Source organism: Pseudophryne corroboree, assembly GCF_028390025.1.
Source record: "Pseudophryne corroboree isolate aPseCor3 chromosome 3 unlocalized genomic scaffold, aPseCor3.hap2 SUPER_3_unloc_21, whole genome shotgun sequence".
Lineage (NCBI taxonomy): Eukaryota > Metazoa > Chordata > Amphibia > Anura > Myobatrachidae > Pseudophryne > Pseudophryne corroboree.
The window spans coordinates 1962858-1988699 of record NW_026967510.1 but is presented as its reverse complement, the minus strand read 5'-3'; the positions used below and the strand labels follow the sequence as shown (position 1 = coordinate 1988699).

Here is a 25842-nt window from a genome sequence, read left to right as displayed (position 1 = left end):
CCAGAAGCATTGGGTCCTCAGCCTATATGATGTGCCACCATTAATGTGGATTCTGTCTTGTCCGGCCAAGCTTGATTTACGGGCGTTGTAATTTTTATAAGCAGGATAAAGGCTGAGTTTTTTATTTCTGCAGTAGACTAGAATAAGCCCAGACAGTCCCACTTCCATGATACCACCTGAATGTGACGGTCAGTGACCACCGTGCCATCACTTACCTGTATGCTTACACGAAACAGAATGATGGAACACTTACACGGTTTCTTTACATCTTCTGGGGTCCACTCCGAGATTAGACATTATGGCGTAATTACTCAGACAGGAATATAAAACAGAATAAAAAATAAAAGCTTTAATGTAATAATTAGATGCAAACAAAAGCTTTTATTATGAAATACAGGGGAGTATCCGCACCATATAGATGTAACATACAACAAACCACCGCAGATGGAACCCGGGTGACTCTAATGCACATGATAATGTACAGGGTATATATGGACAGGATCTTGTATAAGAAAACACTCGACACTCCTGATCAAGATGAGTGTCTGCAACAAGTTAGGCAAACTAGAAGAAGTGAAAACACGTTCCAATGGCCGCCATATTGTCGTGCAGCAATACAGATTGTGGAAACTGGTATTAGACATTCACATTTACACAAAGCACAAGATACAAAATAAACAGCAGAAAAAAGACCTAAGCATTTGGGATGTATTATTTAGGAAGTAAATAGAGGTACATTAATGAAAAGCGTGAGTAACAGTCATCAGTCTGCTTGTGAAGGTCTCTAGAGTGGAGGCCTCTTGGACTGTGCAAGGCAGTGAGTTCCATGGTCAAAGCTAAACGTTCAACCCATAAATGAATGACAGGAGATTCTTGGTACTGCTGGTAACAGTCCATCTGTAGAAGCAAGCAAGCAGGGCAGTAAGGAGGCAGAAGCTGCTTCTAGTTCCTTGGACCATGTAATGTTGGGCTGGGAAGGTCAGTTAGCCAATTATGAAATAGATTTGTCATCTTAGAGGCAGCCGGTGAAGGGAATAGAGAATGGGTGTTAGGAGGCAGGAACGGGCTGGTTAGGTAACAGCTTGGCTGCTGCATTCTGTACTAGCTGCAAGCTCTGTAATTCTTTTGCTGGGTGACCCAGGTAGATGGCATTGCAGTAGTCTATGAACTTCTGAGGGAATCAAGTGCTTGATTCTGGCTATGGTCCACAGATGGAAGAATGAGGATTAGTATGTGGCAGATACCTGATGTCTGTGTCAGCCACATACCAGGACAACACAAAGATTCAGCACATGTTTAGTATTTTGCAATTCTGAACACCAAAGCATAAATCCAGATGGTTGGTAAAGCTGTAGTCTTGTCCTTTGTTCGGGAGCTTCTATTATGTTTCACAAAGACTGAGTCACAGCCAACTGGTATCATCCACCCCTGGCGCTCAGCTAGACAACCATTTAGGATTGGTATTAGGTTCTCAGTACATGGAGCAAAAAGCAGGTCATCTGCATACCAGTGGTAGACCAGGCCATGACGTCTGATTATATCACCCAGTGGTAGCATGTATATTTTATAAAGCATAAGAGATCGGATTCACCCTTGAGGAACATTGGACGGCAGTGATAATTATACTCCAGAAGATGTAAATGGTTCCGTACTTGGGTAATGTCTAATATGTTCAACAAGAGCAGATTTATTTCTCTCACAGCATGAAAATGGCTTCTCATCTGTGAAATCGCTGATGTTTAACAAGAACTGATGTCGATGAAAAACATTTCCCACACTCAGAACAGGAAAATGGCTTCTCACCTGTGTGACTTCTCTGATGTATAACAAAATGTGATTTCCATGCAAAACATTTCCCACACTCAGAACAGGAATATGGCTTCTCACCTGTGTGACTTCTCTGATGTATAACAAGATCTGGTTTCGATGAATAACATTTCCCACACTCAGAACAGGAATACGGCATCTCACTGTGACTTCTCTGATGTATAACAAAATGTGATTTGTGTGCAAAACATTTCCCACACTCAGAACAGGAATACGGCTTCTCACCTGTGTGACTTCTCTGATGTATAACAAGAGCTGGTTTCCGTGCAAAACATTTCCTACACTCAGAACAGGAATATGGCTTCTCCCCTGTGTGACTTCTCTGATGACTAACAAGATGTGATTTCAATGAAAAACATTTCCCACACTCAGAACAGGAATATGGCTTCTCACCTGTGTGACTTCTCTGATGTGTAACAAGAGCTGATGTCTGTGCAAAACATTTCCCACACTCAGAACAGGAATACGGCTTCTCACCTGTGTGACTTCTCTGATGTGTAACAAGATCTGATTTATATGCGAAACATTTCCCACACTCAGAACATGAAAATGGCTTCTCACCTGTGTGACTTCTCTGATGTGTAACAAGATCTGATTTCCATGCAAAACATTTCCCACACTCAGAACAGGAACACGGCGTCTCACCTGTGTGACTTCTCTGATGTGTAACAAGAGATGATTTCTGTGTAAAACATTTCCCACACTCAGAACAGGAATACGGCTTCTCACCTGTGTGACTTCTCTGATGTGTAACAATAGCTGATGTCTGTGCAAAACATTTCCCACACTCAGAACAGGAATACGGCTTCTCACCTGTGTGACTTCTCTGATGTGTAACAAGAGCTGATGTCTGTGCAAAACATTTCCCACACTCAGAACAGGAATACGGCTTCTCACCTGTGTGACTTCTCTCATGTCTAACAAGATATGATTTATATGTAAAACATTTCCCACACTCAGAACATGGAAATGGCCTCTCACCTGCCTTAGCTGGCTGATGAGTAATACGGTTTGTGTTCTGTGTAAAACATGGTGCATCTATAGAACAAGGAAACACGGAATCTACTCTCAGAGCTGTAACAGATGCACCAATATCAGAGTGATCAGGAGAACATTTCCCAGGATCAGAGGGATCAGCTGATAGAGCTGGATGTATAATTGGGGTAATGGGGTTATCTCCTGGAGAATCCTGTCTACTGTCATCTTTTATGTCACAATCCGGGGATAACATTAGATGTCCTTCTGAGATATTCCTGCTTGTGTGTCCATCTCCTGGAAATAAAATACATTAATATATAAAATGAGTAGACAAGACTCAGGGTGTTACAGGATACAATATATAATTCTATAACTGACATTTTTACCTGTAATCATTGCTTTTATGTTTATTAAAAAACAAAAAAAGCTAGGATGCTTAGACTGGAGCTTGATCAACACTGAATGCTCATGTGGGATTACTAGAGGGGACGTGGACGCTCCTGTGGGATCACTAGAGGTGACGTGGACGCTCACGTGGAATTACTAGAGGTTACACGGACGCTCACGTGGGATTACTAGAGGTGACACGGACGCTCACGTGGGATTACTAGAGGAGACAGGGACGCTCACGTGGGATTACTAGAGGAGACAGGGACGCTCACGTGGGATTACTAGAGGAGACAGGGACGCTCACGTGGGATTACTAGAGGTGACAGGGACGCTCACGTGGGATTACTAGAGGTGACAAGGACGCTCACGTGGGATTACTAGAGGTGACACGGACGCTCCCGTGGGATCACTAGAGGTGACACGGACGCTCCCGTGGAATTACTAGAGGTGACGTGGACGCTCCCGTGGAATTACTAGAGGTGACACGGGCGCTCCCGTGGAATTACTAGAGGTGACACGGGCGCTCCCGTGGAATTACTAGAGGTGACGTGGATGCTGACGTGGGATTACTAGAGGAGACATGGACGCTCACGTAGGATTACTAGAGGTGACACGGACGCTCACGTGGGATCACTAGAGGTGACACGGACGCTCATGTGGGATCACTAGAGGTGACACGGACGCTCATGTGGGATCACTAGAGGTGACATGGACGCTCATGTGGGGTTACTAGAGGTGACATGGACGCTCATGTGGGGTTACTAGAGTTGACATGGACGCTAACGTGGGATTACTAGAGGTGACATGGGCATTCATGTGGGATTACTAGAGGTGACATGGCCACTCATGTGGGATTAGTAGAGGTGACATGGACGCTCATGTGGGATTACTAGGGGTGACATGGACGCTCATGTGGGATTAGTAGAGGTGACATGGACGCTCATGTGGATTACTAGAGGTGACACGGACGCACATGTGGGATTACTAGAGGTGACACGGACACTCATGTGGGATTACAAAAGGTGACATGGACGCTCACGTGGGATTACTGGAGGTGACATGGACGCTCATGTGGGATTACTATAGGTGACATGGACACTCATGTAGGATTACTAGAGGTGACGTGGACGCTCATGTGGGATTACTAGAGGTGACATGGGCACTCATGTGGGATTACTAGAGGTGACATGGGCTTTGCAATAATAAAACAGCAAAGAAGAGAAAGTGCTGTCCTGTTTGCGCACTAATAAATAATATATAACCTTTATTAAGTACAGTAAAGTATGTAAGATAAATCAGTGATATATAAAACACAAAGGTAAATGTATAAAGGTGCATAAAGTAATCAAAAGACAATTGTATTTGTTGTTAAACATCGGCATGTATATTATATTGGGCGATAATTGATTCAGTGCTGGTAATCCTGTTCAGTAAGAATATATTAATATATTACACCCATACGAGGATGGGATAAATTACACATTTAATAATATTGTGGCAGAGTTTCCTCCAGCGGTAATCTCAATGTAACATCATACTGTATGTATAAACATTTTATGGGGGGGGATTCAGTTCATCGCAAAAACTCCCTAACCAATTAGCCGCAAAAAGTTATTGGTGCAGCCGCCCAAGAAGAGCCCACCTTCCTTGTGGAGTGGGCTTTCACTGATTTTGGATGCGGCAATTCAGTCGCAGAATAAGCCTGCTGAATCATGTTACAGATCCAGCGAGCAATAGTTTGCTTTGAAGCAGGAGCACCCAGCTTGTTGGATGCATACAGGATAAACAGCGAGTCAATCTTTCTGACTCCAGCCGTTCTGGTTACATAAATCTTCAAAGCCCGGACTATGTCAAGTAACTTGGAATCCTCCAAGTCACGAGTAGCCGCAGGCACCACAATAGGTTGGTTCAAATGAAAAGATGACACCACCTTTGGCTGAAATTGCGGACGAGTCCGCAATTCTGCCCTGTCCATATGGAAAACCAGATAGGGGCTTTTACATGACAAAGCCGCCAATTCTGACACACGCCTAGCCGAAGCTAAGGCCAACAGCATGACCACTTTCCACATGAGATACCTTAGCTCCACGGTTTTAAGTGGCTCAAACCAGTGGGATTTCAGGAAACCCAACACCACGTTAAGATCCCAAGGTGCCACTGGTGGCACAAAAGGAGGCTGAATATGTAGCACTCCCTTAACAAACGTCTGAACCTCAGGCAGTGAAGCCAGTTCTTTTTGAAAGATAATGGATAGGGCCAAAATCTGGACCTTTATGGACCCAAATTTTTGGCCCATAGACACTCCTGACTGTAGGAAGTGCAGGAACCGGCCGAGCTGGAATTCCTCTGTAGGGGCCTTCCTGGCCTCACACCAAGTAACATATTTTCGCCATATACGGTGATAATGCTTTGCTGTCACGTCCTTCCTAGCCTTTATCAGCGTAGGAATAACTTCTCCAGAATGCCTTTTTCCGCTAGGATCCGGTGTTCAACCGCCATGCCGTCAAACGCAGCTGCGGTAAGTCTTGGAACAGACAGGGCCCCTGTTGCAACAGGTCCTGTCTGAGAGGCAGAGGCCATGGGTCCTCTGTGAGCATTTCTTGCAGTTCCGGGTACCAAGTCCTTCTTGGTCAATCCGGAACAATGAGTATTGTTCTCACTCCTCTTTCTTACAATTCTCAGCACCTTTGGTATGAGAGGAAGAGGAGGAAACGCATAGACCGACTGGAACACCCATGGTGTTACTAGTGCGTCCACAGCTATCGCCTGAGGGTCCCTTGACCTGGCGCAATACCCTTTTAGCTTTTTGTTGAGGTGGGACGCCATCATGTCCACCTGTGGCAGTTCCCATCGATTTACAATCTGCGTGAAGACTTCTTGATGAAGTCCCCACTCTCCCGGGTGGAGGTCGTGTCTGCTGAGGAAGTCTGCTTCCCAGTTGTCCACTCCCGGAATGAACACTGCTGACAGTGCTTGCACGTGATTCTCCGCCTAACGAAGAATCCTGGTGGCTTCCGCCATTGCACCCTGCTTCTTGTGCTGCCCTGGCGGTTAACATGGGCCACTGCGGTGATGTTGTCTGACTGAATCAGCACTGGTTGGTTTCAAAGCAGAGGCTCCGCTTGACTCAGGGCGTTGTATATGGCCCTTAGTTCCAGGATATTGATGTGCAGACAAGACTCCCGACTTGACCACAGCCCATGGAAGTTTCTTCCCTGAGTGACTGCCCCCCATCCTCGGAGGCTTGCATCCGTGGTCACCAGGCCCCAGTCCTGTATGCCGAACCTGCGGCCTTCGAGGAGGTGAGCACTTTGCAGCCACCACAGAAGAGACACCCTGGCCCTGGGGGACAGGGTGATCAGCCGATGCATCTGAAGATGCGATCCAGACCACTTTTCCAACAGATCCCACTGAAAGATCCTCGCATGGAACCTGCCGAAGGGAATGGCTTCGTATGACGCCACCATCTTTCCCAGGACTCGCGTGCAGTTATGCACCGATACCTGTTTCGGTTTTAGGAGGTCTCTGACCAGAGTCACGAGCTCCTGAGCCTTCTCCGCCGGGAGAAACACCTTCTTCTGGTCTGTGTCCAGAATCATGCCCATGAAGGGCAGACGCGTCGTAGGGATCAGCTGCGACTTTGGAATATTCAGGATCCACCCGTGTTGTTGCAACACTTCCTGAGAGTGTGCTAGGCCGATCAGCAACTGCTCCCTGGACCTCGCCTTTATGAGGAGATTGTCCAAGTATGGGATAATTGTAACTCCTTGCTTTCGAAGGAGTACCATCATCTCCGCCATTACCTTGGTAAATATTCTCGGTGCTGTGGACAGGCCAAACGACAACGTCTGGAATTGGTAATGACAGTCCTGTACCACAAACTGAGGTACTCCTGATGAGGTGGATAAATGGGGACATGCAAGTAAGCATCCTTGATGTCCAGCGACACCATAAAATCCCCCTCTTCCAGGCTTGCAATGACCGCTCTGTGCGATTCCATTTTGAACTTGAATTTCTTCAGATAAATGGTCAGGGATTTTAAATTCAAAATGGGTCTGACCGGACCGTCCGGTTTCGACACCACAAACATTGTGGAATAGTAGCCCCATCCCTTTTGAAGAAGGGGAACCTTCACCACCACCTGCTGGAGATATAACTTGTGAATTGCCGCCAACACTACCTCCCTTTCCATGGGAGAAGCCGGCAGGGACGATTTTAGGTAACGGTGAGGGGGCGTCACTTCGAATTCCAGCTTGTATCCCTGAGACACAATTTGTATAGCCCAAGGATCCACCCGTGAGCGAACCCACTGGTGGCTGAAATTTAGGAGACGTGCCCCCAACGCTCCTGACAGCGTCACGCGGTGGATTTAGTGGAGGCTTTTTTTGAATGAAAGAACTGCATTTGGTAATACGGTGCTTTGGCTGTGAGGGAACATATGGCAAAAAATTCGACTTCCCAGCCGTTGCTGTGGAAACCAGGTCCGAGAGACCGTTCCCAAACAATTCCTCACCCCTGTAAGGTAAAACCTCCATGTGTTTTTTAGAGTCGGCATCACCAGTCCACTGCCGAGTCCACAGGACCCTTCTGGCAGAAATCGACATTGCGTTTACTCTAGAGCCCAGTAGGCAAATTTCCCTCTGGGCATCCCTCATATATAAGACAGTGTCTTTGATATGTCCCAGGGTCAGTAAAATAGTCTCCCTGTCCAGGGTATCTATCCCCTCAGACAGAGTATCTGTCCATGCTGCTACAGCACTACACATCCAGGCCGAAGCAGTTGCTGGCCTCAGTAGAGTACCAGAATGTGTATAAACAGACTTCAGGATACCTTCCTGCTTTCTATCCGCAGGATCCTTTAGGGCAGCCTGTGACGGCAGGGCCACCTTCTTAGATAAGCGTGTCAACGCCTTATCTACCCTAGGGGAGGATTCCCAGCGTAACCTGTCGGTTGGCGGGAAAGGGTACGCCATAAGCAATCTTTTGGAAATTACTACTTTCCTATCAGGGGAATACCACGCTTTTTCACATAATTCATTTAATTCATGTGAAGGGGGAAAAGTCACTTCTTGCTTTTTCTCCCCATACATATAAACCCTCTTGTCAGGGACAGGGTTTTCCTCTGATATGTGCAACACATCCTTCATTGCTATAATCATGTAGCGGATGGCTTTAGTCAATTTAGGCTGCAACTTAGCATCATCGTCATCGACACTGGAGTCAGAATCCGTGTCGATATCTGTGTCAACAATCTGGGATAGTGGGCGTTTTTGAGACCCTGACGGTCTCTGCGCTGTAGGATCAGGCATGGGCTGAGACCCTGACTGTCCCAAGGCTTCAGCTTTATACAACCTCTTATGCAAGGAGCTTACGTTATCATTTAACACCTTCCACATATCCATCCAATCAGGTGTCGGCGCCGTCGGCGGCGACCCCACATATCATCACTTGTTCAGCCTCCACGTATCCTTCCTCGTCAAACATGTCGACACAAACGTACCGACGCACTGCACACAACCAGGGAATGCTCACTTTAGGACAGGACCCCCACAAAGGCCTTTTGGGGACACAGAGAGTATGCCAGCACACACCCCAGCGCTATATAACCCCAGGGATTACACAGTAATTTAGTGTTTACCCAGTAGCTGCTGTTTATGACAATTTGCGCCTAAATTTATGTGCCCCCCCCTCTCTTTTTACGCTTTTTCTACCTGGATACTGCAGGGGAGAGCCTGGGGAGCTTCCTCTCAGCGGAGCTGTGGAGAGAAAATGGCGCTGGTGAGTGCTGAGGAAGAAGGCCCCGCCCCCTCAGCAACGGGCTTCTGTCCCGGGTCTGTGTAAATAAAATGGCGGGGGCTCGTACATATATACAGTGCCCGGCTGTATATATGTGTCTTTTTGCCAAGAGGTATCCTAATTGCTGCCCAGGGCCCCCCCCCACTGCGCCCTGCACCCTACAGTGACCAGAGTGTGTGGGTAGTGTGGGCGCTACCTCATGTGAAGACAGGAGTCTTCTGCCACCGATTTCGATGTCTTCTTGCGTCTGCCGGCTTCTGACTTTGCGAGGGGGACGGCGGCGCGGCTCCGGGAACGTACGACCAACGTACCTGTGTTCGATCCCTCTGGAGCTAATGGTGTCCAGTAGCCTAAGAAGCGCAACCTAGCTTCAGTGAGTAGGTTTGCTTCTCTTCCCTCAGTCCCTCGTAGCAGAGAGTCTGTTGTCAGCAGAAGCTCTCTGAAAATAAAAAACCTAACTAAAATACTTTCTTATTAGCAAGCTCAGGAGAGCTCACTAAAATGCACCCATCTCTGGCCGGGCACAGATTCTAAATGAGGTCTGGAGGAGGGGCATAGAGGGAGGAGCCAGTGCACACCAGTAGTACTAATTCTTTCTTAGAGTGCCCAGTCTCCTGCGGAGCCCATCTCTTCCCCATGGTCTTTACGGAGTCCCCAGCATCCACTAGGACGTTAGAGAAAATTTGATTTACCTGCGGTAGCTGTGGAAACCAGGTCCGTCAGCCCATCCCCAAACAATACGTCTCCCTTATAGGGTAGGACTTCCATATGTTTTTTGGAATCCGCATCACCCGTCCATTGGCGAGTCCATAAGAATCGTCTCGCCGAGATAGACATGGCATTGGCCCTAGAAGCCAGCAATCCAATATCCCTTTGAGCAGCTCTCATAAATAAGACTGCACCTTTAATATGGGCTAGAATTAACAATACAGTATCTCTATCCATGGTATCAAATTCAGCCGTCAGATCATCTGTCCATGCTGAAATTGCGCTACATACCCATGCCGACGCAATAGTCGGTCTTAGCACAGCTCCAGTATGCGAATAAATAGACTTTAAAGTAGTCTCCTGCCTGCGATCCGCAGGATCCTTGAGGGCCGCTGTGTCTGGAGACGGTAGCGCCACTTTCTTGGACAGGCGCGTTAAGGCCTTGTCCACAGTGGGAGGTGATTCCCAACGTACCCTGTCCTGTTTAGGGAAGGGGTATGCCATATAAATAATTTTTGGGATCTGCGGTCTCTTCTCCGGAACTCCCAAGCTTTTCCAAAGAACTTATTTAGTTAATGAGATGTGGGAAAATAAATAATCTGTTTCTTACCCTTAAACATGTGTACCCTTGTGTCGGGGACCGAGGGTTCATCCTCAATATGCAACACATCCCTTATTGCCACAATCATACACTGAATGCTTTTTGTCACCTTAGGTTGCAATTTCACTTCATCATAGTCGACACTGGAATCAAAGTCCGTGTCGGTAGTAATGTCCACAATTTGTGCTAAGGGACGTTTTTGAGACCCCGACGGGCCCTGTGAGTCGGTCCAATCCGAGGATTGACCTCTTGATGCCTCCCTGGGTTCAGCCTTATCAAGCCTCTTATGTAAAGATGCCACACTTGCATTCAACATATGCCACATGTCCATCCATTCCTGAGTCGGCACTACCGACGGGGACACACCACTCATTTGCTCCACCTCCTCCTTGGAGAATCATTCCGCCTCAGACATGTCGACACGCACGTACCGACACCCCACACACACAGGGATAAACCTATAAGGGGACAAAACCCCAACCAGGTCCTTAGGAGAGACAGAGAGAGAGTATGCCAGCACACACCCAGCGCCTAAATAACACCGGAAAAAATAAATGACCAGATAGCGCTTATATATATATATATATATATATATTATATATATATATATACCAAACAAAAAACCCAGCACTCTCCTAAGCAGCTTCATTCACCTTAGGAGAGTGCTGGGTTTTTTGTTTGGTATATTTGAGGTTGGTGGTCACAGCCCACCGCACCCCAACCCCTGGGAATGGCGAGTGCAGTGGTTCCTCGTGTTTGTTTGTATATATATATATATATATATATATATATATACACAATTCCCACTCACTGCGTTACCAATGTGCCCCCCTCCTCTTTTTCCAGCCCGTGAAAGTGTTCAGCAGGGGAGAGACCGGGGAGCCAGCGTCCTCATGCAGCTTCTGTGGAGAAAATGGCGCTGGTTAGTGGTGAGGATCAAGCTCCGCCCACCCGACGGCGGGCTTCGGTCCCAGTGCAATTGTAATAAAATGGCGGGGGATCTGTGATTTACTGCCTCCGCAGCCTAATCCTACTCTTTGTGCATCAAACTTTGAGGATTATTGCTGCCCAGGGCGCCCTGCACCCATCAGTGCTGCCTCTGTGTGTTGTGTCTGGGAGCAATGGCGCGCAGCGGTACCTCAAGAAGATCTGAAGTCTTCTGCCGCCTGAGATGTCTTCTATCTTCTCATACTCGCCCGGCTTCTATCTTCCAGCATCTGTGAGGAGGACGGCTGCGCGGCTTCGGGACGAACCCCAGGGCAAGACCTGTGTTCCGACTCCATCTGGACCTAATGGTGTCCAGTAGCCTAAGAAGCAGAGCCTATCAGTTAAGTAGGTCTGCTTCTCTCCCCCCAGTCCCACGATGCAGGGAGTCTGTTGCCAGCAGTGCTCCCTGAAAATAAAAAACCTAACAAAATACTTTTTCTACAGAAAACTCAGGAGAGCTCTCTGCAGTGCACCCATTCTCCTCTGGGCACAATATCTAACTGAGGTCTGGAGGAGGGGCATAGAGGGAGGAGCCAGTGCCCACCCATAGGAAAAGTTCTTTTTAGGTACCCATGTCTCCTGCGGAGCCCGTCTATAACCCATGGTCCTTACGGAGTCCCCAGCATCTTCTAGGATGTAAGAGAAAAAGGCTTTGTAGATGTTTACTACTGTATTGTCTTACTGACCTATAGTTTCCTACTGTATTGTCTTACTGACCTATAGTTTCTTACTGTATTGTTTTACTGACCTAGTTTCCCACTGTATTGTCTTACTGACCTACAGTTTCCTTTTGTATTGTCTTACTGGCCTATAGTTTCCTACTGTATTGTCTTCCTGACCTATAGTTTCCTACTGTATTGTCTTACTGACCTACAGTTTCCTACTGTATTGTCTTACTGACCTATAGTTTCCTTCTGTATTGTCTTACTGACCTATAGTTGCTTCTGTATTGTCTTACTGACCTATAGTTTCCTTCTGTATTGTCTTACTGACCTATAGTTGCTTCTGTATTGTCTTACTGACCTATAGTTTCCTACTGTATTGTCTTACTGACCTATAGTTTCCTTCTGTATTGTCTTACTGACCTATAGTTGCTTCTGTATTGTCTTACTGACCTATAGTTTCCTACTGTATTGTCTTACTGACCTATAGCTTCCTTCTGTATTGTCTTACTTACCTATAGTTTCCTACTGTATTGTCTTACTGACCTATAATTCCTTCTGCATTGTTTTACTGACCTATAGTTTCCTTCTCTATTCTTACTGACCTATAGTTTCTTCTGTATTGTCTTACTCATCTAGTTGCCTTCTACATTGTCTTACTGACCTATAGTTTCCTACTGTATCACTGTCTTACTGACCTATAGTTTCCTGTCTTACGGACCTATAGTTTCCTACTGTATTGTCTTACTGACCTATTGTTTCCTACTGTATTGTCTTACTGACCTATTGTTTCTTCTGTATTGTCTTACTGACCTATAGTTTCTTACTGTATTGTCTTAGGGCCCTACACACTAAAAGATTATCTGTCCAATCTGGCAATGTCTGGGAGCAAATGGCAATTTACTATTTGCTCTCAAAGATTGGAAAACAGACAAAAATGGACTTTCAGACAAATTGGTTACATTTGTTTCATTAAACCAATTTATCTGAACTGTGTTTGTCCATTTTCTTGATTTTGGGAGCAAATGGTTGATTGTCATTTGCTCCCAGACATCGCCAGATTTTCTTTCCAATCAGCCAGATTGGACAGATAATCTTTAAGTGTGTAGGGCCCTTTACTGACCTATAGTTTCTGACTGTATTGTCTTACTGACCTATAGTTTCTGACTGTATTGTCTTACTGACCTATAGTTTCCTACTGTATTGTCTTACTGACCTATAGTTTTTTACTGTATGGTCTTACTGACGTATCATGGCTTACTGTAGTCTTACTGGTCTATAGTTTCCTTATTTATTGTCTTGCTGACCTATAGTTTCTTCTGTAATGTCTTACTGACCTATAGTTTCTTCTGTATTGTCTTACTGACCTATAGTTTCCTTCTGTATTGTCTAACTGACCTATAGTTTCTTCTGTATTGTCTTACTGACCTATAGTTTCTTACTGTATTGTCTTACTGACCTATAGTTTCTTACTGTATTGTCTTACTGATGTATAGTGGCTTACTGTAGTCTTACTGAAATATAGTTTCCTTCTGTAATGTCTTAGTGACCTATAGTTTCTTACTGTATTGTCTTACTGACCTATAGTTTCTTCTGTAATGTCTTACTGACCTATAGTTTCTTCTGTAATGTCTTACTGGCCTATAGTTTCTTACTGTATTGTCTTACTGACCTATAGTTTCTTCTCTATTGTCTTACTGACCTATAGTTTCTTCTGTAATGTCTTACGGACCTATAGTTTCTTCTGTATTGTTTTACTGACCTATAGTTTCTTCTGTAATGTCTTACTGACCTATAGTTTCTTCTGTATTGTCTTACTGACCTATAGTTTCTTCTGTATTGTCTTACTGACCTATAGTTTCTTCTGTATTGTCTTACAGACCTATAGTTTCCTATATACATAGTTTTCCTGTCTATGTATGGTAGGTATGGAAGGGATACCTACCATACATAGACAGTATATATAGGCCTCAGCCGCTCCCTTATGAAAATGATAATGAATAAGGTGTATGTGTGGATACCATGCACATGTAACTGATTCTATTTACAGGAAACAATAGGGAGAGCCCACGGCTGTCTGGCAGTGTTCTAGATGGTAAAGTATTACACATATGAATATATTTCTTCTAAATAAAATATTTTTCACCCTGATTGATATAATACTGATAGTAAGACAATTCAGTCAATAGTAATCTTTCTTTTAAGTAAGTAAGATCCATATATATGAATTTTTAGTGAATAGTTATTAAAGGTTATATTTTAATTGCAATTAAGTTAACAAGAGTGCTCCCAAAAAGGAAGTTTACTTCTTTCTTTCCGGACCGCTCTTCTATGCAGAAGGGAAATATCTGCTGTTTATTGAGAGATGCTCCCTGTAAGGAATTTACCACTTGCAGCTGAAATTGCAAAAGACCCCTCCCCTTGCATCAGGTAAATTAATGTCTCCTATGATTATGACTTCTCCCTTTAAAGCCATTTTAGTGATGTCCAACAATAGATTCCTGTCCAAATCCTGCCCCAGGCCACGTGGTCTAGAGATCACCCCAATATGAATAATGTCCTTTTTCCCGGTTTCTGTGGTGACCAAAGGGGCCTCAGATTTGTCTTCAATATTTTGTATTAATTGAAGTAGCATTTATGCTTTTTTCCCACATACATTGCTACGCTTCCTCCTACACTGACCATTCTATCCTTCCTAAATAAATTGTATCCTGGTATAGCTATGTCCCAGTCATGATTCTCATTGCACTATGACTCTGTAATTGCCACAATATCCAGGTTATCCCTGGTCATTATCACAATTAGCTCTGGAATTTTGTCTCCTAATCTCCTAGCATTTGCACACATAGCTTTAAGAATTATGTCTGTGCATCTGTTATTAGTAGCCATGTCCAGACAGTACAAAATAAATGACAAGTTTAAAGTTGAAATTACCTGTTTGGTGATGTTGTTCAGTATTTGGTATTTGTTTTTTTAACTAATCAGGAATCACAAACTGTCCTTTACACCACGACTACACCTCACTAAATGAAAAGATATAGTAAACATGACCACAAATGGCCAAATAGGTCTACTATATACAAGGAGTTATTTAATACCTGCATCATCTAACAAAATGAAGGTTATTTAATAAATGGTTGCTAAACTGAGAAATTTAGATCCCATACAAATTACACACTACTACTTATATATGATCCCTAAAAACTTCTGCTTGTTACTTTTAATAACATTATAGTGTTGTGTGTAATAACTCTCTTCATCTGATGTTTGTCATGGATAACCTTGTGTTATAAACACCCAACTGAGAACTGGGATGATGGCAGAGGATGGTGTAGAATAAGAGATTGCTGTAGTGACTGAGCAATGAGAATATGTTACTTCTGTAATAAGTGTTTATTACTCACCTGTGCTGACATCTGTAGGGATCTCCTCCTCCTTACACTGCTGATCACCCCTCACATACGTTTCTTCTTCTCCCTCTGTATCTTCTGTCATCATATCAGTCGCATACGTCTCTTCTTCTCCCTCTGTATCTTCTGCCTTTATATCAGTCACATACGTCTCTTCTTCTTCCTCTGTATCTTTTGCCTTTATATCAGTCACATATGTCTCTTTTTCTCTCCTTATATCTTCTGCCTTTATACAAGAAAGACGTTCTACCTAAATAACCCAAAAAAAGATGATTTTGGTACTTACCGATAAATCCATTTCTCTGAATCCTCTAGGGGACACTGGAGTCTTATACAGTAGGTGTGTGAAGCTTGCAACCGGAGGTGTGGCACAATCTAAAATTAGCATTGTCTGCACAGCCGGCTCCTCCCCCTTCACATCCCTCCTCCCTCAGTTTGGAAAACGTGACTGAGAGAATAGGACATGATACTATAGCACTTGGCGAGGAACCGAACCGTACAACAAAGCAACAGCATCCAAGAAACTCTTAACAGAAAAACCAACGCTGTTTGCACGAACTGTTTGAACAAGAACTTTGAACACAGCAGGTTGACAGCACTGAGGCGGGCATCCAGTGTCCCCTAGAGGATTCAGAGAAATGGATTTATCGGTAAGTACCAAAATCCTCTTTTATCTTTCATCCACTAGGGGACACTGGAGTCTTATACAGTAGGGGACGTCCCAAAGTTATCCCCAAGGGAGGGAGTGCTGTCGATGGCCTGCAAAACTAAACGTCCGAACTTAGAATTTCCGGACGCCAAGGTATCAAACCTGTAAAAGTTTGCGAATGTGTGGGCTGAGACCACGTTCTCGCTCTGCAAAATTGAGTAGTGGAAGCACCTCGAATAGCCGCCCATGAGGCACCCACTGATCTGGTATTATGAGCACCAGTCTGAACCGGAAACTGCTTACCACAGGAAATATTAGCTTGCCGATTGGCAAAGCTATTCCATCTAAACAAAGACTGCCTAGATGCTGGCCAACCATTCTTTGGACCAAACAAAATGGTCCGACCTTCTAAAGGACGACGTAACTTGTAGTATATTCGTAAGCTCGGACAACATCCAAAGACACGTCCCCTTCTGCGAATCCCTGAAAGGATGGGACCACAATCGGTTGGTTTACCTGAAACCCCGAAACAACCTTAGGAAGGAAATCCGCTCATGTACGGAGTTTGGCCTTATCCTTCTGGAAAATTAACAAAGGACTCTAACCTGATAGGGCTCCTTACACCGAAACCCTTCCAGCCGAAGCCAAGGCAAGTAATAACGTGACCTTCCAAGAGAGATATTGCAGGTCTGTTCTTTCCAACGGCTCAAAAGATGGTGATCTCAAAAATTCCAACTACAAATCTAAGTCCCACTGCGCAGTGGGAGGACGGAAAGGAGGTTGTATCCTCAGAACCCCCTGTAAAAAGGTTTGAACCTCTTGTAAGGACGCTAACCACTGTTGAAATAGGATGGAGAGAGCCGAAACTTGAACCTTCAAGGAACCTAGTCTTAGTCCTTCATCTAGACCAGCTGGAGTGAAAAGTAGAAGTCTGGGTAAGTGGACGTTCGTCTAATTCTACCCATGTTCCTAACACCAGTCCATGTACTTCTTCTAATGTCTGCAGTCGTACATGGGTGTCACCGGCTTTTGAGCAGCGATCATCTTTAGGAATAGCCATTCTTGGTATACCTCTCACTCTTAAGATCCGGGTCTCAACAGCCACGCCATTAAACGTAGCCTGTTCAGGTCTGAGTGGAGGAACGGCCCCTGATATAGCCGGTCCTCCCTTCGAGGTAACTGCCAAGGGTCCTCCGCTAGTATCCCCCGTAAGTCCGAGTACCAACCTCTACGGGGCCAACTTGGTGCTATGAGAATTGCCCATACTCGCTCTCGTATTACCCCTTTTTGGAGAATTCGGGGTATGAGTGTGAAAGGCGGAAAAATGTAAACCCTTCTGTAACACCAAGGAAGTGTCAGCGTGTCCACTTCCTCTGCTGCTGGATCTCTTCTTCTGGACACATACCTGGGCAGCTAATGATTTTGTCGAGATGCCATCAGGTCCACCTGAGGTAGACACCATCTACTCACCATCATGTCGAAGATCTGTGTAAGCACCGCTCGCCTGGATGCAGTCCTGGCGACTGTGATAATCTGCTTTCCGGTTCACTGTTGACCATTGACTATATCTTCAGCTAAGAGAAGCGATTTGTAAACTGTTTCTCAGTTCGAGAATGGTTATTGGTAACCCTCTCTCCAGTAAAGTCCATTTGCCCTGAAAGTGGTGGGACTCTAGGACAGCTTCCCCAACCTCTGAGACTGGCATTTGTTATGAGAATCCTATAATCCAAATTATTATAAATTCCAAATTCTTGCCTGCTGCAAGGGTCTCTATAACCGCTTCTATAAGGGAATCTAAACTCCTGATCTAAGGCAGACTTCAGTATCTTGCCTCTTTATCTATAATAAGACCCTCTTCCTCCTTCGTGTAAGATGAGGATGGTTCTCTTAATCGACTTGTTCGCATTTCTTTATGCTTGCGCAGGAGGGATTAATTTAAATCAGAAATTCCTCCATAGTCTTTGAGAATCCCTCAGTCCTTTCCGACTGCTGTTTGCGGGATTCTGACATTTCCTTTGAAATACCTGTTAGGGCTTGCTCCCATGACCTTGGCGGAGCCTTCCTCCCGTGCTGGACGCCCTTAACTAGACAGGCAACGCATACCCAGGAGCCGCTCACCCTTGCTCATCTTACTACATTTTGTGGAAACATAATAAGTCTTAGTGTTGGCGACATTTGAAGCCGTACCCCATAGAGCGCTCCTCAGTGCTTCCCCCCTTTATAATAGGAACAGAAAGACGGTAATGGGTGATGGGAGTAAAGGTACACTGGATCCCCCTAGCTGGATCTTTCTAAACACTACACACAAAACAAAAAATAACAATTTATAATAATAATATCACCAGCCTCGTTGCAACCCTCACACACCCAACTGTATTTCAGTTCTGAGGTCGGGGTTGTGATCCAGTCGTTCCCATCATTTCATCGGGATCTTTTGTTTAGAAGTCCCTTGAAAATCTAAAGCATAAAAATGCCTGTCAGAATCCATTAAAAATCCATTGCAGCAGAGTCCTAAATACAAATGTCCAGTAGAGGGAGCAGTTGCTCTATTATAATAACCCCTCCCTCTGCTCTGACCGGCCAGGAAGCCTGTCTATTCTAATGGTAATAACGCCTGAGAGAGTCCTAAATACAAATGTCCAGTAGAGGGAGCAGTTGCTCTATTATAATAACCCGTCCCTCTGCTCTGACCGGCCAGGAAGCCCGTCTATTCTAAAGGTAATAACGCCTGAGAGAGTCCTAAATACAAATGTCCAGTAGAGGGAGCAGTTGCTCTATTATAATAACCCCTCCCTCTGCTCTGACCGGCCAGGAAGCCCGTCTATTCTAAAGGTAATAACGCCTGAGAGAGTCCTAAATACAAATGTCCAGTAGAGGGAGCAGTTGCTCTATTATAATAACCCCTCCCTCTGCTCTGACCGGCCAGGAAGCCCGTCTATTCTAAAGGTAATAACGCCTGAGAGAGTCCTAAATACAAATGTCCAGTAGAGGGAGCAGTTGCTCTATTATAATAACCCGTCCCTCTGCTCTGACCGCCCAGGGAGCCCGTCTATTCTAAAGGTAATAACGCCTGAGAGAGTCCTTTTGGCGCCTCTATTCATTTAAAAATGGCCGCCATTTATTTAATAAATATTTATTACTAAGGCTCTCTGGGTCCTTCCTAGGGTCACTCTACCTCCTTAACGGCTGCCCCAGGCCGGACTTACTAGCAAGAGGATCAGTTTCTATTAATTTCCCCCTTTGTCGTCACACTCAGCCCTCCGCTGGCGGCGGGAAGGGACGAGAGATCATCTGAGCGGGCGGTGGACGCACTTCCCAAGCGCCCGTAGTGTGTGTGATGCTGCTACTGACAGGCGCGCTGTGTATCCCTCCGCTGGCGGTGGGAGAGGGCGAGAGACCATTTCCGCTGTATGTGAGGATGCCACCGCTGACAGCCGCAATGCGTCTCCCTCCGATGTAGAGGGGGGCCGGGGGGGGGGGATAGCTGACATGCAGCGGGAGTAGAAGCCGGCCAGGGAGTGTTTGAGCCCGCGCTGTGTGTATAAAAGAAGTCGGGCGGCGGGGGAGCTGCGCTGCTAGTCTGCCAGGACATAAGTTACAGGAAGCCTGGAGGCAGCAGCGTGCACACTGGCCAGATAATAATAATAATAATAATAATAATAATTTTTTAAACCTTAAGTTGTGGGAATTGGAAGGAGTCTGCTAATAGCCTCTGCCTTTCCATCTAAGGCCCATATTAACCACCAGTACTCACTGCCCATGGAAATGCTGACTCTGTGCTCCGGACTTTCCATAGAGAGATGCAGATCCCTTTATATGGGATCATTGTCTCTCTAATTCAAAGGCTTTGGTCCCCATTTTCATTAGGTTGACGCAGCCTGAGTTTTCTGTAATGTTACCTCCTAGGCACAATTTTTCAAACTGAGGGAGGAGGGATGTGAAGGGGGAGGAGCCGGCTGTGCAGACAATACTAATTTTAGATTGTGCCACACCTCCGGTTGCAAGCTTTAGACCCCTAGTGTATAAGACTCCAGTGTCCCCTAGTGGATGAAAGAGAAATACAATGACATTTGCATAATGTTTGATTAAACTGAGGTGAAACAGTATAATATCAGTGTATAAGACACACAGCTCCTCTACACAACATATAGTGACAGTCACTTTGGTATATTGGGGAGACCCTAAATCCCACCTACCTGATCCTCCTGTGGGATCCTGTGATTCTCCTCTGTACAGTCTTGGGAATACAGAGGACGGGGACATCTCTCTGGGGTATCTCTGTTATTGGGCCCATCTGTAGGAGACACACAGTGACTGAGTACAGTGTATATATGTGATTATCAGGTGATGTGTGTATATAGGGGCCCCCATACCTGCTCTCCCCTGTACAATACATGACAGTCTCCTCTTACCCAGTGATGTGAGGGGCCGGTGATTCTCCATCTTCACGTCCTTGTACAGACCCCTGTGTTCCTCTATATACTCCCCCTCCTGCATGGAGACATAGACAGTGACATCCTGACACCTTATAGGAACCTGACACACACAGTGATACAGTAATCACCCAGACACGTCCCCTGGTGTTACTGTATAACGTCCCATTCCCAGCAGTCACCTCTCCAGTCATCACCCAGACACATCCCCTGGTGTTACTGTATAATGTCCCATTCCCAGCAGTCACCTCTCCAGTCATCACCCAGACACATCCACCGGTATTACTGTATAACGTCCCATTCCCAGCAGTCACCTCTCCAGTCATCACCCAGACACATCCACGGTGTTACTGTATAATGTCCCATTCCCAGCAGTCACCTCTCCAGTCATCACCCAGACACTTCCCCTGGTGTTACTGTATAATGCCCCATTCCCAGCAGTCACCTCTCCATTCATCACCCAGACACATCCCCTGGTGTTACTGTATAATGCCCCATTCCCAGCAGTCACCTCTCCAGTCATCACCCAGACACATCCCCTGGTGTTACTGTATAATGTCCCATTCCCAGCAGTCACCTCTCCAGTCATCACCCAGACACGTCCCCCGGTGTTACTGTATAATGCCCCATTCCCAGCAGTCACCTCTCCAGTCATCACCCAGACACATCCCCTGGTGTTACTGTATAATGTCCCATTCCCAGCAGTCACCTCTCCAGTCATCACCCAGACACGTCCCCTGGTGTTACTGTATAATGCCCCATTCCCAGCAGTCACCTCTCCAGTCATCACCCAGACACGTCCCCCGGTGTTACTGTATAATGTCCCATTCCCGGCAGTCACCTCTCCAGTCACCACCCAGACACATCCCCTGGTGTTACTGTATAATGTCCCATTCCCAGCAGTCACCTATCCAGTCATCACCCGGACACGTCCCCTGGTGTTACTGTATAATGTCCCATTTCCAGCAGTCACCTCTTCAATCATCACCCAGACACGTCCCCTGGTGTTACTGTATAATGTCCCATTCCCAGCAGTCACCTCTCCAGTCATCACCCAGACACATCCCCTGGTGTTACTGTATAATGTCCCATTCCAAGCAGTCACCTCTCCAGTCAGCACCCAGACATACACCCCGGTGTTACTGTATAATGCCCCATTCCCAGCAGTCATCTCTCCAGTCATCACCCAGACACATCCCCCGGTGTTACTGTATAATGCCCCATTCCCAGCAGTCACCTCTCCAGTCATCACCCAGACACATCCCCTGGTGTTACTGTATAATGCCCCATTCCCAGCAGTCACCTATCCAGTCATCACCCGGACACGTCCCCTGGTGTTACTGTATAATGTCCCATTCCCAGCAGTCACCTCTCCAGTCATCACCCAGACACATCCCCTGGTGTTACTGTATAATGCCTCATTCTAAGCAGTCACCTCTCCAGGCATCACCCAGACACGTCCCCTGGTGCTACTGTATAATGCCCCATTCCCAGCAGTCACCTCTCCAGTCATCACCCAGACACATCCCCTGGTGTTACTGTATAATGTCCCATTACCAGCAGTCACCTCTCCAGTCATCACCCAGACACGTCCCCTGGTGTTACTGTATAATGCCCCATTCCCAGCAGTCACCTCTCCAGTCATCACCCAGACACGTCCCCTGGTGTTACTGTATAATGCCCCATTCCCAGCAGTCACCTCTCCAGTCATCACCCAGACACATCCCCTGGTGTTACTGTATAATGTCCCATTACCAGCAGTCACCTCTCCAGTCATCACCCAGACACGTCCCCTGGTGTTACTGTATAATGTCCTATTTCCAGCAGTCACCTCTCCAGTCATCACCCAGACACATCCTCTGGTGTTACTATATAATGCCCCATTCCCAGCAGTCACCTCTCCAGTCATCACCCAGACACATCCCCTGGTGTTACTGTATAATGCCCTATTCCCAGCAGTCACCTCTCCAGTCAGCTGCTGAATGATCTTGTTGGCGAGTTCCAGGATCTTCTGGTCATTGTGTCTCTCATGTGTCAGTGAGTGAGGTGGAGGCACCGTGATGGGGCTCTGGGTTCTACTCAGTCCTCCTGAAACACGGGGATGGCTGTTGGGTGTCTCACACTCATTGGATGTCTTCTTCACTATTGTGTAATCCTGTGTAATGGTGGAGACATCAAATATCAATATATACACTACCAGATCCCCTCACCTCCCCAGTCATGTCCTTGTATTATTACTATAGATATAAGTGACGTCACTATGAAGCTCCAAGATCCCTTAACCTCCCCAGTCATGTCCCTGTATTATTACTATAGATATAAGTGATGTCACTGTGACACTCCCAGATCCCTTCACCTCCCCAGTCATGCTCCTGTATTATTACTATAGATCAGTGGTTCTCAAACTTGGGCCTCGGGACCCCACACAGTGCATGTTTTGCAGGTAACCCAGCAAGTGCACAGGTGTATTAATTACTCACTGACACATTTTAAAAGGTCCACAGGTGGAGCTAATTATTTCACTTGTGAGTCTGTGAGGAGACCTGCAAAACATGTAGATATGTGACCTCACTGTGATGCTCTGATTCCCTCACCTCCCCAGTCATATCCCTGTATTATTACTATAGATATAAGGTCACAGTGATGCTTCCAGATCCCCTCACCTCCCCAGTCATGTCCCTGTATTATCACTATAGATATAAGGTCACTGTGACACTCCCAGACACCCTCACCTCCCCAGTCATGTTCCTGTATTACTATAGATAAAAGGTCACTGTGACACTCCCAGATCCCCTCACCTCCCCAGTCATGTCCCAGTATTACTACTATAGATAAAAGGTCAATGTGACGTTCCTAGATCCACTCACCTCCCCAGTCAGCAGGTAGATGATCTCCAGGGTGATATTAATTATCCTCTCAGTCCTGTGACTCCTGTCCATGTCCATCCTCAGTGAATCAGGGAGAATACAGAATGTGTGATGTGTAATAAAGACTCCGTTCCCCACAGCTGGAGTTCCTGGAATAAATATAATACATAAAACATATTGCACATGTAACATAGTAAATATGGAATAGAGTGGTCATTAAGTCTCCTATTTCCTCACAGCCATAGAGTCCTGGTCAGTGTCTCCGAGGTTCTTGTGACCCAGCCCCATAAGGCTGTACTGCATAGTGGGCCTGATCTAGATATTAGCGCTATTGTGGGTGGAGTCACAATGAGCTGATGTTCGGTACTCCGCTCATATGCAGGACCCATACGGAGCATGTGCTTTAGGTGTCCTGAGTTGTCAGACGAGTATGGCTGCAGCCATGAAGTGGTGTAAGGGTGAGAATTGGTTGTGAAGGGACAGGGTCTCCTGAGGGAAATTTCAGGGCCTCATTCATGGAGCTGCAGCTTACAGTCTCCGTGACCTCAGGTTTCACACATCCAGCTGATGGTGTAGCAGAGGTGGCAAGAGACAGGCAGGGCAAAGGCGGCAGGAGACAGGCATGGGAAAGGTTGCAGGAGACACACAAGGGAAAAGGTGGCCGTAGACAGGCAGGGGAAAGGCGACAAGAGACAAGCAGGGGAAAGGCGGCAAGAGACAGGCAGGGCAAAGGTGGCAAGAGACAGGCAGGGGAAAGGCGGCAAGAGACAGGCAGGGGAAAGGCGGCAGGAGACAGGCAGGGGAAAGGCGGCAAGAGACATTATTTGTTCTCAGGAGATTGAATAATTTCTTAATCATTTGTAATAAAAGTTAAGTTTTATTCTTTGAGAATATCTCATTATTTCTTCACAAGAGTGCGCCCACAAAAGAAGTCTACTTTTTTTCTCTTGTCACTGTGGCACTCCCAGGTCCCCCTCCCCAGTCATGTCCCTGTATTACTGTAGATATAAGTGATGTCACTGTGACACTCCCAGATCCCCTCACCTCCGCAGTCATGTCCATGTATTATTTCTATATATATAAGTGACGTCAAAATGACTATCCCAGACCCCATAACCTCCGCAGTCATGTCCCTGTATTATTACTATAGATATAAGTGATGTCACAGTGACACTTCCAGGAGTGTGATATACATTTGCTTCATACTGCTCCAATTATCATCTGTTACACATGCCAGGGTTATTATGGTCCTTGCTTTAATATATCTTAGACTTTGAGCAATATTTTCAATCCCCACAATTACATATAATAAAATTATTAATAATAATAATAACAACGACACTAAAGGCTGCACCCCAGTATAAAAATAATAACATGTCTTTATAAACAGGAAACCACAGGTTGCTCCTCCTCTATAATAATAATAATAATAATAATAATAATAATAGGACACCACAGGCTACTCCCCCTGTATAATAATAATAATAATAATAATAATAATAATAATAGGACATGACAGGCTGCTCCTCCTGTATAATAATAATAATAATAATAATAATAATAAGACACCACAGGTTGCTCCTCCGGTATAATAATAATAATAATAATAATAATAATAATAATAATAATAATAATAATAATAATAATAGGACACCACAGGCTACACCCCCTGTATTATAATATAGTGTTCACTCTAGGATATTTTTAGGGCAGGGTGCTGAGCACTGAAGAGGACACATTTTTATTTTGAAGGGCACATTTTTATTTTGAAGGGCACATTTTTGATGTGACACTTTGCACACAAAGCACAGCGTATATGTTTATAGTTTTTGTACATACATTTTGCCTTTAGTAAATCATATACCCATACATACATACATACATATAAGACACCTAACATCTATACTGAGAAACATACTGTATATGTCTAGTCTTCTATGTGTTATAAAACAGAAAAGTTAAACAATGGGTTAAAATATATAGGAATAAAATAAGTCTGTTCTACTGGGGAAATACTGTAAGCAGTACATGCTCACTGCTTACCCTGTTCTTTCCCTCTTTATCAGAGTGCTGTGTTAGTTACAGTGCCTCCTCTGCCATCCAGTTCACTAAGGATAGAAATTGTGTTCCAGTGTCAGAGGTGGGCAAGGAGTAGACGACAACATTGTAACCTGCGCTCTGCCTGCTGCATTCTGTATACAAGGGGGCGATTTCTGATCCTGCAGGGTGCACTGAGACAGGGCAGGGGGCAGCACCCTGCCGAGACAGCCTAGAAGGAACACTATAATAACAGGACACCACAGGCTGCTCACCCTGTATAATAATAACAGGACACCACAGGCTGCTCACCCTGTATAATAATAATAATAATTACAGGACACCACAGGCTGCTCACCCTGTATAATAATAACAGGACACCACAGGCTGCTCACCCTGTGTAATAATAACAACAGGACACCACAGGCTGCTCCCCCTGTATAATAATAACAGGACACCACAGGCTGCTCACCCTGTATAATAATAACAGGACACCA

General features: G+C 45.5%; 2 protein-coding genes across 2 annotated transcripts in view; one reads left to right on the top strand and one right to left on the bottom strand.

Annotated features, from left to right (window-relative positions):
* Nucleotides 1-25842, top strand: part of LOC134983707 (zinc finger protein OZF-like) — a 314293-nt gene that overhangs the window by 79190 nt on the left and 209261 nt on the right. The window lies entirely within an intron of this gene.
* The window catches only part of LOC134983703 (oocyte zinc finger protein XlCOF22-like), a 35178-nt gene continuing 9709 nt past the window's right edge, over nucleotides 374-25842 (bottom strand). The window contains exons 2-7 of the mRNA XM_063949359.1: nucleotides 23309-23457; nucleotides 22405-22596; nucleotides 20421-20499; nucleotides 20205-20302; nucleotides 15354-15609; nucleotides 374-3099 (exon numbers count right to left, since the gene is read on the bottom strand). Coding sequence (XP_063805429.1) covers nucleotides 1718-3099; nucleotides 15354-15609; nucleotides 20205-20302; nucleotides 20421-20499; nucleotides 22405-22596; nucleotides 23309-23386 — 2085 coding nt within the window. The 5' untranslated portion in view covers nucleotides 23387-23457 and the 3' untranslated portion in view covers nucleotides 374-1717. The remainder of the gene's footprint in view (nucleotides 3100-15353; nucleotides 15610-20204; nucleotides 20303-20420; nucleotides 20500-22404; nucleotides 22597-23308; nucleotides 23458-25842) is intronic.